Genomic DNA, 13,007 nt, shown 5'->3' on the forward strand with positions numbered 1-13,007 from the left:
AAAAAATTGTGTTGAGTTATTATCTGTACTACCTGCATTGTTGCACTTTGACATAGAAACATTAGAGAGTCATTGAAACATCTCCAAATGCAGAAACCCCGCATGAAAAAAATGTATAGGTGAAAAGTATATCTCGAATTATAATTTTATATATAAAATTATACTTCAATAAGTATGGGAACGATTCCCATTATCATAGTAAAAGTTCCCATATCGCATGGTAATTATGGTAATGACTACCATACGTATAGGAACTGTTCCCATAAGCAAACAGGAACAAATCCTATAACGACATTGTAACGGTTTCTAAGCGTATATGAGAATAAAGCCTATATATTATGGTAACTATTTCCATAATATTGTGGTAATCGTTCCCATAATGTATGGAAATTATGACCATTGTTGAACTACATTGTAAAAAATTCGTAGAGTGAATGAATTTTTAATTATTCACTCCCCTCGGAGTGAAATTCACTTCGCAGGGGAGTTTTCGCGGAGTAGACAATTTTTTATTAATTTAATCCCTCCGGAGTGAAATTTACTCCGGAGCGGAGTTTTGTAATATTATTAATAAAAATAACTCCACTCAATAAAATCGAAGTAAAAACTCGCGTATTACATAATTGATCAGCTGATACGCACACACACAGACGCACACATTTTCACACACACACATTTGCACACACACACACATTTGCACACATGCACACATTTGCATACACACACATATTTGCACACATGCACACATTTGCACACACACACACATATTTGCACACATGCACACATTTGCACACACGCACACATTTGCACACATGCATACATTTGCAGACACACACATTTGCACACATGCACATATTTGCACATACGCGGACACACACGCAGATATTTGCACACATCCGAACACACACAAGCACACATTCGCACACACGCACACAAACACCTGCACACACCCAAACACACACATGCACGCAAACACACCCTTGCACACACACACACATAGTTTAGCAGTTTAATATAAATTAATATAAATTTATTTAAGTATTAAAACTCCGGACCGGAGTGAATTGGGAGTGAAATAAAATCCGCGTCACTCCGCAATCACTCCGCTAAAAAAAATCGGTCTATCAGTTAACCCTGCGGGCCAGCCCTAAAACTTCCCGCTGTTTTCAAGCTCGTTGAGCTTGAAAACATTATTGTGCATACATTTTCGAGCTCTTCGAGCTCGAAAATACTTTGGTATGCCATTGTTTTCTAAAAAAACATTTTTTATCATTTCTTTCTCCCACGATATCTCGTAAACAAATGGGCCGATTAAGACGATTGAGGCAGCAATCGACGTGTTTCATCAAGTTCTAAAGCTGTTTAAATTTTAAAATTGATTTATTCAGCCGTTTTTGAGAAATTTCAAAAGAACTAAAAAAAAAATTATTTTTGAATTCTTTCGTCAACGGTTTCTCTTGAACGAATGAACCGATTTTGATGGTTGAGGTGGAATTCGACGCGGCTTATAGAGTTTTAGAGCTGATTAGATTTTCGAATCAATCCATCGAGCAAATTAAAAATTATCCAAATAAAACATTTTTGAAAAAATTTTATTTTTGAAATATCTCTGAACGCACCCTACCGATTAAGTTCAAATTTTTACGGCTTCAAGATATTAACAAGCCGCGTCGAATGACACCTCAAAGATCAAAACCGGTTTATTCGTTTAAGAGTTATGAATATTTACATACATACGTACGTACGTACGTACACACATACATACACTCGGACATCATCGTGAAATTAGTCAGGATAGCTTCCTAGAACCTCAAAACGTCAAAATCTGATAGAAATTCGGTTTTTGCAAATCGGACCAAAACCAATAACTTCCCGTATTTTTGAAAATTTTCAATTTTTTCAGCGGGAAGTTAAAAAACTCCCAATTCACTCCGCATGCGGAATGATTTTTTTTAAAACTCCGGAACTCCGAGTGGCGGAGTGAATGCGGAGTGAATTTGGATTTAATTTCAATCCGAATTCACTCCGGATTTTTTACAGTGTAAAGTTCTTTTTAACTTTTTAAATATTCATAATAGTCGCGTAATTTTGAATGATGTATTTTTCCATTTCACCTATTTGTCTATTTTTTTTCTTTTTTTTTTTCATTTTTTCATATATCTTATTGCAATTTTTATATACTTGCAGTGCATTAAAATAATCTGAATTCGTCATTTTTTAAACCTTGAAAAAATTCATATATCTGAAAACATTAAATTTGTCGTAAAAATTTATGAGATTTTTTATATTGACTTTAACTAATAAAAAAAAATATTTGTGCATCGGTTGGCTCCGCAGGCCAGCCCCCAAACTGCTCGCTGTTTTCGAGATATAAAATGTATTTATGCTAATGTTTTCGAGCTCGAAAATTCAATTGTTTCCCGTTTTTTATGAGCTTTCAAGCTCAAAATGGTTACGTTTTACGTTAAAGTTTAAAAATTTTTGAATCCAATATAATTAATGAATGAGCGTTTTTTATATATTAATTCACAATTTCGTTCAATGATTAGCTCAAAAATAAGTATTTACGTCATACGTTTTATCTATATCGTGTAAGTATGTCGTGATACGAGCGAACATGACGATTTTTAAGCAGTAATTTCCAATGACTTATATAAAGAAGAACATATTAGTTTTGAGTAATGTCGTTCAATAATTATGATGTTATTCAATGAAAAAAGCAGATATAGGTTTTACATTTATTATTTCGTGGACAATATCTTTCGAACGGATTATCTGATTGGGACGTTCTTGGCAGCAATCGAATGTTTTAATCAAGTTCTAGAGCCGATTAGATTTTGGAATTGATCGATCAGACAGTTTTCAAAATATCAAAAAAAAAGAAAAAATAAAATTTGTTTTTTTCGTATTTCTTAAATATCTCATAGTCTATTTCACTAAATGATCTAAAATTTTCTTAAAATCTAAGTTCAAAAGGAATCTTTCGAATGCCACAAGAACCATCTAAATCGGTTCATTCATTAAAAAGATATGAGAGGTTTAGACACACACCCGTGAAAAAATATTCTGATCAGGCTTGATATGAGCTGATAAGGCCATATCAAAATTTTTGATATATTCATATCTGGCCTGATATGATCTGATATGTCCATATTTGATTTTTGATAGGTCCTGATCTGGCCTGATATGAAAATTGGCCATATCAGGCCAGATCAAGCCTTATCAATTTGATATGTCTACATCAGACTTGATATAGCTTGATAAGCTCATATATAATGTTATATTTATTTCTAATAGGTCCTAATATGGCCTGATATAACCTTACAAAGTTATATATACTTTGATATACTTACAAAAAAAATCCCTGATCAGGCTTGATATAACTCGATATGACTTTATATAGTCTGATATATATATATATATATATATAAATTGATATACCTGTGAATAAAAATCCTGATCAGACTTGATATAATTTGATAAGCCTTTATAGAGGTTAAAAATATCAAGTTACCTCAAATTGTATTCGAAAAGATGTGTCATGAAAGTTGAACACGATAGATTTTTTTATACACAATAAAAATTTATTGATATTTATTACTTATATCAAAGCATATATAGTCTGATATGGCCAATTTCCATATCAGGCCTGATATAGTCTGATCAGAATATTTTTTCACGGGCATACACACACACACATAAACACATACAGACATCGCTCTGAAAATGTCAGAATAGCATCCTAGCACTTTTAAAGGACATGTTAAGTGAAATCGGAAATTTATAAAATTCTGAGGTGTCTAATTTGGCATGTAATGCTCTATATTGATATATTTATTTATTTATTTATTTAGGATTCAAATTCGTATGTACAAAAAAATAATATAAAACATTGAATAATTGTTTCTAAATTTATTATAATAATAATAATAATAATAATAATAATAATAATAATTATTATTATTATTATTATTATTATAATTTTTATTATTATAATTATAGTTATTATTATTATTATTACTATTATTAGTTATAATCGTTATTATTATTAATATTTTTTTTTATGAATATATTTAACTAATAATTATATATATTTACGCGATTTGTATTTACAAAGAAGTCCGGGATGTTGTAGAACTTTTTCTTAAAATTGGCTAGAGACGGTAGTGACTATTCTTGATAACACAACTGCAAAAATCATTCAGTAATAATTACCAGTACCATGCAAAATTAAAGGTAATCATCCGGTTTTATAACGAAACCACTGATAATTGTTTGAGATCACAATCGATGAACTTTGATAACTTAACTAATTCTATGTGTATTTTTTCATACAATTCGAGTTAATTGAGTGTAACATTTCTGTATTAAATGATTTCTCAAAATGCTACAATTATTTAAATCGAATAATATACATTTAAAATTTATAATAAATTATCAAATTATTTAGTAGTTATTTCATTTACAATGACAAACTTTTTTAGATCTGATTGTTTTATTTGTTTAATTATTTATGTCCTTCTTAATCATGTGAAGTATTATGATGTAAGTGAAGGTGAGATGGCGGTAATTCATTTGACACTCTTAGGCTGCTCTGCTGTAAAAAAATTACGTATTAAAGTATGAAAGATAAAGAAAAAATTTTTTTTAATCATATCTAATATAATGTTGAATTAAATTCATCATGGACTAGAATGATTAAATGATCTTGAGTACAATTCACCTGAGATCTCATTCCATTGAAAGGGGCCGTAGTAAAATTGTCTAATGGGTAACCCACAACATGGGTCAAACATTTCTCGCATGCTCGTCGTCTATGAGACGATGGTCGACAGCGTAGTGCATGATAGAGTTCACGCATCATTTCAGTGCAAAGAGATTCCTGCTGCTGATTCTGCTGTTGCATACTCTGCGGAATTGCTTGCAGTGAGCCTGAGCATGTAGGAGGTGGTTGTACAGTTGATGATGACTATATTGAAAACGAAATTATTGTTAGTGATTCATTTATTTTTATCTTTTCACTATGAAATTTTGAAAAATGAACTTGAAAAATTATTGGTTTTGTAAATTATTATAAAACTTTACTGTTGTCTTTAAGGAGGTTCGACCGAAACTAGTGAGTCAAAGTAGTGTTTGAATTTTTTCGTTTTCTAAATTCTCCTAATAGTTATAAAAATTCGTTATTTTAATTTATATAACATAACGAATTCATAAATTGATATTTATTACTTATTTAATTAAAGAAAGTAATGAAATTACTTGGTTATTTTTGACTCATATGATTTAATAAAAAGATTTGGCAACAGCGCGTTCTAACTTCTTACACATCGATATTCAAATTAGAGCGGGAAAAATTTATTTCTAATCTCGTCTCTCTTATTAATGTATTTCTATCTTTGTTTTTTTTCTCAGCTGCTTCCGCGACGTTTCCAAACCCTCAATAATATTTATCTCTGTCGATGAACGAGATTAAATAATAAAGTTCAACTTTAATTATTTAAATAATTACAACGGTAACACGATATTGTTAAAATTTTATCATATTCTAAAAACATTCAAGTTTATGGCATGTGGATTTTTATTTCTTAAACTTGAGAGGTTAGTAATGAAAAAAATCGAATAAGTCATGACGGAAGCTTGTCTGCCATAAGAGTCTGTGTATAAGAACTTTAAAAACGTCATTTTTAAATCTTTTTTTCTAAAAAACTAGACGGTGGATCATATTCAAATTTTGAGAATACATACACTGATAGAAAATTTATATTGACTCAAGAAATATTTTCTTGAGCCAAGAATTTATTTCTGAAGAAAACCAATTGTCTTGCTTTAAGAAATTCTTGTCTTGATTTAGATTTTCTTGGCTCTATAGATTTTGTATCTTCGATGGATAACTCTCGTGTCTTGACCCGAAACTATATTATCTTCAATCGATACTATCGAATTCTTCAAGCAAGACCACTTGTCTTCAACTAAAAATGTCGTATTATTATTTTAAGAACTTTAAATTTTTGGTTCAAGTAATAATTCCTTGATAGAAGATGTTTTTAAAGTAATGAAAAAAAAAAATTTTTTTTTTAAATAAATTTCTACTTTAACATATCTGAAGTAGATGAATGTAGTCCTAAAAAATCACTTTACAACTTTTTATTTTTAAAATAAAAAAAAAAGGTTTTTTTCAAGCTGAGTAAATTGATATCTTGATTTAAAAACCGCGCCATTTTCGAAACGAGTCGGTAATGTCTTAAACCTAGATTTTGCCTATCTTAATCCAAGAGCAAGAAATTCTTGAACGAAATATGTCAGAATTTTGTTTCAAAACAAAAAAGGCTTCATCGAAAAATCAAATTCTCAAACAAAGAATTTTTTTTCTCTATCCGAGAATTTCAATTTTTTGGTTCAAGGACTTATTTCTAGAATTAAAACAATTAAAAATTTTGAAACAAGAACCACATTTTGAAGAAAAAATTTTTCTTGAATCAAGATAGTTTTTCTATCAGTGTAGATGAAGTACTTCTTTACATGTATACTAAGTTTCAAATCTTAAAGTTGGAAAATTTTTTTTCACATTAGATTCGGTCGAACTTCCTTAAGTGAAAAGATTTTCAAAAATTGTTACTGATCATTGGCGTTTGTGAATTGTTACCGATTTATATATTTTTTGCGTCAATCCAATTAAATGATTTTACTTTAGATTCGGCAGAATTTCGAGATTAATATCTCAAGTAATTTTCAAGTTTTCCAAAAATTAAATGTTAAAAAAAATTACACCTCGGATCACTCGTGAATTGTTTGCCCGATTTAGGTCAAAATCGATTCAGACTCGAGTTTCTATGAATATTTCAGAATGAAGTAAAGACTATTAAGTCGGGTAGCTCATTCGGCCATCATAATTTTCAAAACATATTGTCTAATGAGCTGACAATCATACTTTTAATGATGCCCTTTATTATTTCGACAGCGGAAACTTTCAAGGATCCTCATCAAAGTTACCAGTACTTATATTTTTTAAACACTCAAGCTGTGCTTAAAAATGTATTTCAATTTATCTTCAAAATAATGGCATGCAATAATGACCCAGATTTATGTTATTTTAAGACTATCATTGTTTCAAAGTTCAAAGAACTGCCTAATCAAACTTCTTTGAATGTACTTACAATTACGTTTAGAAAGAAAAAAAAATCTGAAAACCACCTGACCCTGCAGGCCTGCCCCGAGACTTTCAAATGTACTATAATAGTGTATTTGTTAAGCCTAATAAGTCATACATGTATATTAGATTGGGCTAAAAAAATTGACTGTTTCTTTTTTTTTTCGATACTGTGAAAATATTATTCCCGATGACCAAAAAAAATTATTGTGCAAGTTTGAGCCCTTAATATTGATATTAAGAGGTGTATCGTTACGACCATTAGTTTTTTGACTGAAATTTCATTTTTTACCCAAAACTTGTAAGTCATCTATCTGAAAAATTTGAGCAATGGATATTCTTAAAGGAAATTGAATTCCCTACAAAAAATCTCTCTTAGTAAATTGACGTAAAACGAGCCGTTTTCTTGTAACGGTGCCTTAAACATCGATATATTTTTAAATTGTTTGTTTTTATTTTGAATTTTTGTAACTACTAGAAATATTAAAAATTTTTTTAGTCAAGATACATATTCTTGAAGGAAATTTAATGCTCTACAAAAAAGGTCTCTTAACATTTTTTGCTAAATTCACTCCTTCGAAAGTTATTCAAGGTTGAAGTTGAGTCAAAACGACTTTAATAACCTGAATAACTTTTGAAGGAGTGAACTTAGAAAAAAATGTTAAGAGACCTTTTTTGTAGAGCATTAAATTTCCTTCAAGAATATGTATCTTGACTGAAAAAAATTTTAATATTTCTAGTAGTTACAAAAATCCAAAATAGAAACAAAGAATTTAAAAAACAAATCAATATTCAAGGCACGGTTACAAAGAAACGGCTCGTTTTACGTCAATTTACTAAGAGACATTTTTTGTAGGGAATTCAATTTCCTTTAAGAATATATATTGCTGAAATTTTTCAGATAGATGACTTACAAGTTTTGGGTAAAAAATGAAATTTCAGTCAAAAAACTAATAGTCGTAACGATACACCTCTTAATATCAATATTAAGGGCTCAAACTTGCACAATAATTTTGTTTGGTCTTTGGTATTGTAAATTACCGCGTTTTACTGCAAATTTGCGGTTAAATTGCGGCAATTCAATATAAATTCACGGCAATATTGCGGAAGTCTGCAATCAAAGTGCGGGATTTTTCCGTTAACTGGCCACTTTACGGAAAATTGCCGTATGCTATGGTAATTTTCTGAATACCGTAAATTACGGCATTTTGCCGCGATTTGCCGCTATCTACCGTAGAATGCGACAAATTTGCGGTAAATTGCGGTAATTTACCGTAATGCAGATCCACTAGGGCTCATAAAAAATAATTTTTTTCGAGTTATTAAAGTAGAATACTGCCTTGATTATAATTTAAAAACTCACCTTTACTCACAATTAATTCCTGGAGAGTGATTAGTTGATTAGCATGCTTCAGTCGATAAGTTCATGCTAATATAGGTCATGCAAACAGATCAAATAAATTTTTTTTATTGTATTATAGTTTTTTTTTTAATTTTTTATTATAAATTTAATAGCAGAAATAAATGTAACTTGAATTCATGCCAACTATAATAAATGTAAGTGTAAAATGCGAATGGAAAAATGCACGTCGTCATGTTTTCTGGCAACGTTTATATTTGTTCCAACTTACCCGTTCAGATATGGAATTTCGTTTTGAATTATAACAAAATTCAAATATTGCAACTAATACAGCAAATGCAAGTCCACATAATAAAACGACAAATATTCCACCTTCAATGTTAAATAAAAAACATAAATTTTATTATAACAATAAATATATTAAATTTATTTGAAATAATAATTTATACATAAATAGTTACATACCTATATTAGAAATACCTAAAGCATTAGCTTTGTTTTCTTTGCCTTTTTCAGTTCTCATACAAGTATCTCCGGGAGTTTTCCACCATTTGTCATACAACATTTGAATTTCCCCTTTCTCCTGGAGCTCTAATATTGCCAATGAAATTTTATCTCGCCATGGCGAACCTGTGATTGATAAGGAATCAATAGTATAACAAATCATCAATTGATGAATTTACAGTCAAGCGGTCACTCCAGTGTACTCGGAAAAAAGTTTTTAGAACTACACGGAGAAAATTAAGTGATTGTGTTTATTATGCTTAATTTTTAATTTCAATCATCTAGAATGATTGTAACGTTTTTCAGTGCAAAAATAGTTAGTGTTATAATTTTTTTTAATAGAATTAATAATATCAGGATGATAACAGTTACCATCAGATAATAACAGTTACCATCAGGATGATAACAATTACCATCAGATAATAACAGTTACCATCAGGATGATAACAGCTACCATCAGGATGGTAACAGTTACCATCAGATAATAAAAGTAACCATCAGGATGATAACAGTTACCATCAGATAATAACAGTTACCATCAGGATGATAACAGTTACCATCAGATAATAAAAGTTACCATCAGGATGATAACAGTTACCATCAGATAATAACAATTACCATCAGGATAATAACAGTTACCATCAGGATGATAACAGTTACCATCAGATAATGAAAGTAACCATCAGGATGATAACAGTTACCATCAGATAATAAAAGTTACCATCAGGATGATAACAGTTACCATCAGATAATAACAGTTACCATCAGGATGATAACAGTTACCATCAGATAATAAAAGTAACCATCAGGATGATAACAGTTACCATCAGATAATAAAAGTAACCATCAGGATGATAACAGTTACCATCAGATAATAACAGTTACCATCAGGATGATAACAGTTACCATCAGATAATAAAAGTTACCATCAGGATGATAACAGTTACCATCAGATAATAACAATTACCATCAGGATAATAACAGTTACCATCAGATAATACCAGTTACCATCAGGATGATAACAGCTACCATCAGGATGATAACAGTTACTATCAAGGTGGTAATATTTACTATCAGGATGATAATATTTACTATCAAGGATGTTAATTAATATTATTGAATGCTATGAAAAAATTGATCGGAAATTAAATAATTTTTAAGTTCTGCTGCAAAATTGTAAATTTTCGAATACAAATATGATGACAAACATACTAAAGTTTTATTTGTAAAATTTTTACAAGAAAATGAAAATTTTTAAAAAGTTAAAACACAAGTATTAAAATTATTTATATTGTAAACTCTTCATTGGCGTACGAGCCCTATTTTAATTTTACTTTTAAATTGTAAACAAATATTTTCTATTTAAATCCATAATTTAGTAATGTACACTTTATTGTTAAAAATAATGAAATAAGTTACTGTACAGTCGTCTAGATCAGCGTAAAATAAAAATTTCCAAGCGAGAGAGCTTCTGTCAATAACTTTGAATGATTGAGTATGCTCATCAAAATAAGAATCATTCAAGTACTGAGTAATAAATAAAATTTGGTCATTATTAACATTTAGTATTTTTTTAACCTTGTAAAATGATGGTTCGTCTGACGGTTTCATTATAATTGAATTAATTGTTACTCTACTTACCTTAGATGGTAACTATTATAATTTCTGATGGTAACTGTTACCATCTGGATTATAAATATAACTATTTAGAATAATAATAATAATTAACTCTAGTTACCATACAGCATTGTAACAATTATTATAAATATGGTGAATGTTACAATCTAGATGATTTATATAATCATCTAGATAGTATTCACTACTATCTATTGATGGTAAAAAATTCTACCATAACTAGATAGTTTCTATTATTTAATTTTCTCAGTGTAGTCGCGAAAAAAGCGGGAAGTTTTTAGGTCAGCTATTTTTCAAATTCTTTTATTTCAAATAACTTTTCAAAAGTATCTTTTTTTTTCGAAATACTTATTTTTTTGGAGACCGAAAACAAGGCTGACTACTTTACTACGAATAAAAGATAATTATTATACCCATTGGTGTCGCAATTCCATATCCTTTGCTATCAAGTAGTCCAGCAATCTGGGTGAGATTACAATCACGTTGTACAATATAGTCTAGCATTGTTGATTCCATTAAGAATGCGTAGTCACCCTGTAGTACCCGCTGGATTCCTTCTTCATATGTAGATACAAATACTGATGGTTTTTTATTTTCCATAAAACGCCACATTTTTTTGTAAGTTTCAATCATTGAGTCCTTTCGAAATTCAATTTTTATTATTAAATATAATTATTAATAAATTATTATAAATTTATACTTCAATATGCAATCAAGTTACTCGAAAAAATGTCATGGTGCTTCCGCTGTCAAGTGTCCCATAAGTAATATCCGTTTGCCCAGCAAGATCTTCAGCATTTTCTATTGGCGTAATCATTCGCTCGACAGTTAAAAATGCAGCAAGATTTGCGGTGTATGATGAAATTATTATTAGGGTGAAGAACCACCAAATTCCCCCTACAATCCGAGTACTCGTTGCCTAGAAATTATTATAAAATTATTCATTTGTTTATCAAATCGATAAAAAATTTTTTTTCTCTTTTTAACATCAAGTAAAGTTTCCACCGATAATATATTTTTATGTAGGGAATTTTGTTTACAAATATGAGTTAAAATTACTTAATTTATATTGTAAACTTAAAACGCTACAGAAATTATGTAATTTTTACCATCGTAAGAACTTAATTTTTATTTTTATTTAGTAATTTTTATTATTTGAATACAGAAATAAATATAAACTGTATTAGTAAACTTGAGTATACGTTTAGTAAATGTTACTATATATACATTAGAATGGAAATAAATCAAATTTAATTTTTATTAGTTCTTCAACTTTTTATTATTACTATTGTTATTAATATTTATGTCATTTGTATTGTTTTGGTATCAATTTTTATATTAAAAATCACTTGACTAGACCGGGATTCGAACCCTGATCTCCCGCGTGCGAATCCTGTCCTCAGTCTGTCGGTCCGATGTCTCTTTTAAACGAAGGTCTCTGAACTTGTAATACATATTCGTATACTCAATCTCTGACAATTATTAATTTTATCGATCTGCGTTCGAAAAATTACAAACCGCTTAGTAATTTTTAGTTGCTGTATAATACTTAATACTACATTATTAATCTGGTTTACAGAATTTACTAAGCAGATCGTAATTTTTGCATACTGTAGAACATTGAATGCATATTTTTAGTTAATTTTTATATTTTTACAGAGTGGAAATCGTTAAATCGTATAATAATAGTACATTGAATAGCGAGTGGGTTAAGTGAGTCTTTATACGAAAAGCACAATGTTTTTAACACGAGTCGTAGGTGCACACGCACGAGTGCCAGCGAATGCTTAGTGCGCACTGGAGGCGAATACTCGAAACATTGTGTTTGACGGATAAAGACTTAACCCACGTGCTATGTCTTATACTTTATTCATTAATTGTCTGATTTTTGCGACTTATTATATCAGCAAAGTAAACCCTAAATCAGGTGGGGTTCTATATGATACTAGTTCTTGACTTCTCTCACCACACATTTCTTATTGATTCTAATTAATAAAAAATAACCAAGGTATTCATACCTAGGCACTGAAATAAAAGTTGTTAGATTGATTGTACTACTCATTCTGAATACATTTAGTGTCGAGATTATTTGCTTTAGTGATAATAGTAGAGTTTGTTTTTGAGAACGGTTGATAATGACTTTTGATAAATGTGTTTATGGATTCAATTGCAGTGTTTATGACTCCAGGAACATGGGACGCCATTTACTTTTTGTCGAATTATTAACCACCGATCGGTCAACGGTCATTTAGCGTTTGCTTTGCAGATATGATAAGTCGCGATAATCAGGCATGCGTTGAATAAAATATATAATACTAAACGTTTGATAATAATTTAACAATTTCTTTATAAGATTCACTG

The 13,007-nt window shown here is 29.7% G+C and overlaps 1 protein-coding gene across 7 annotated transcripts in view; it reads right to left on the reverse strand.

Moving 5' to 3' along the window:
- Positions 1-3,861: 3,861 nt before the first annotated feature.
- Positions 3,862-13,007, reverse strand: part of LOC130676748 (glutamate receptor ionotropic, kainate 2-like) — a 277,423-nt gene continuing 268,277 nt past the window's right edge. For 3 of the 7 annotated variants that reach the window (XM_057483233.1, XM_057483230.1, XM_057483227.1), the window contains 6 exons: positions 11,368-11,565; positions 11,060-11,285; positions 8,973-9,137; positions 8,779-8,879; positions 4,724-4,969; positions 3,862-4,597 (listed from right to left, as the gene is read on the reverse strand). In XM_057483233.1, coding sequence (XP_057339216.1) covers positions 4,523-4,597; positions 4,724-4,969; positions 8,779-8,879; positions 8,973-9,137; positions 11,060-11,285; positions 11,368-11,565 — 1,011 coding nt within the window. In that variant the 3' untranslated portion in view covers positions 3,862-4,522. Of the gene's footprint in view, positions 4,598-4,723; positions 4,970-8,510; positions 8,577-8,778; positions 8,880-8,972; positions 9,138-11,059; positions 11,286-11,367; positions 11,566-13,007 lie in introns of those variants that run through there. The other 4 variants (XM_057483228.1, XM_057483229.1, XM_057483231.1 and 1 more) reach the window with 4 other exon arrangements.

Source organism: Microplitis mediator, chromosome 10 (assembly GCF_029852145.1).
Source record: "Microplitis mediator isolate UGA2020A chromosome 10, iyMicMedi2.1, whole genome shotgun sequence".
NCBI lineage: Eukaryota > Metazoa > Arthropoda > Insecta > Hymenoptera > Braconidae > Microplitis > Microplitis mediator.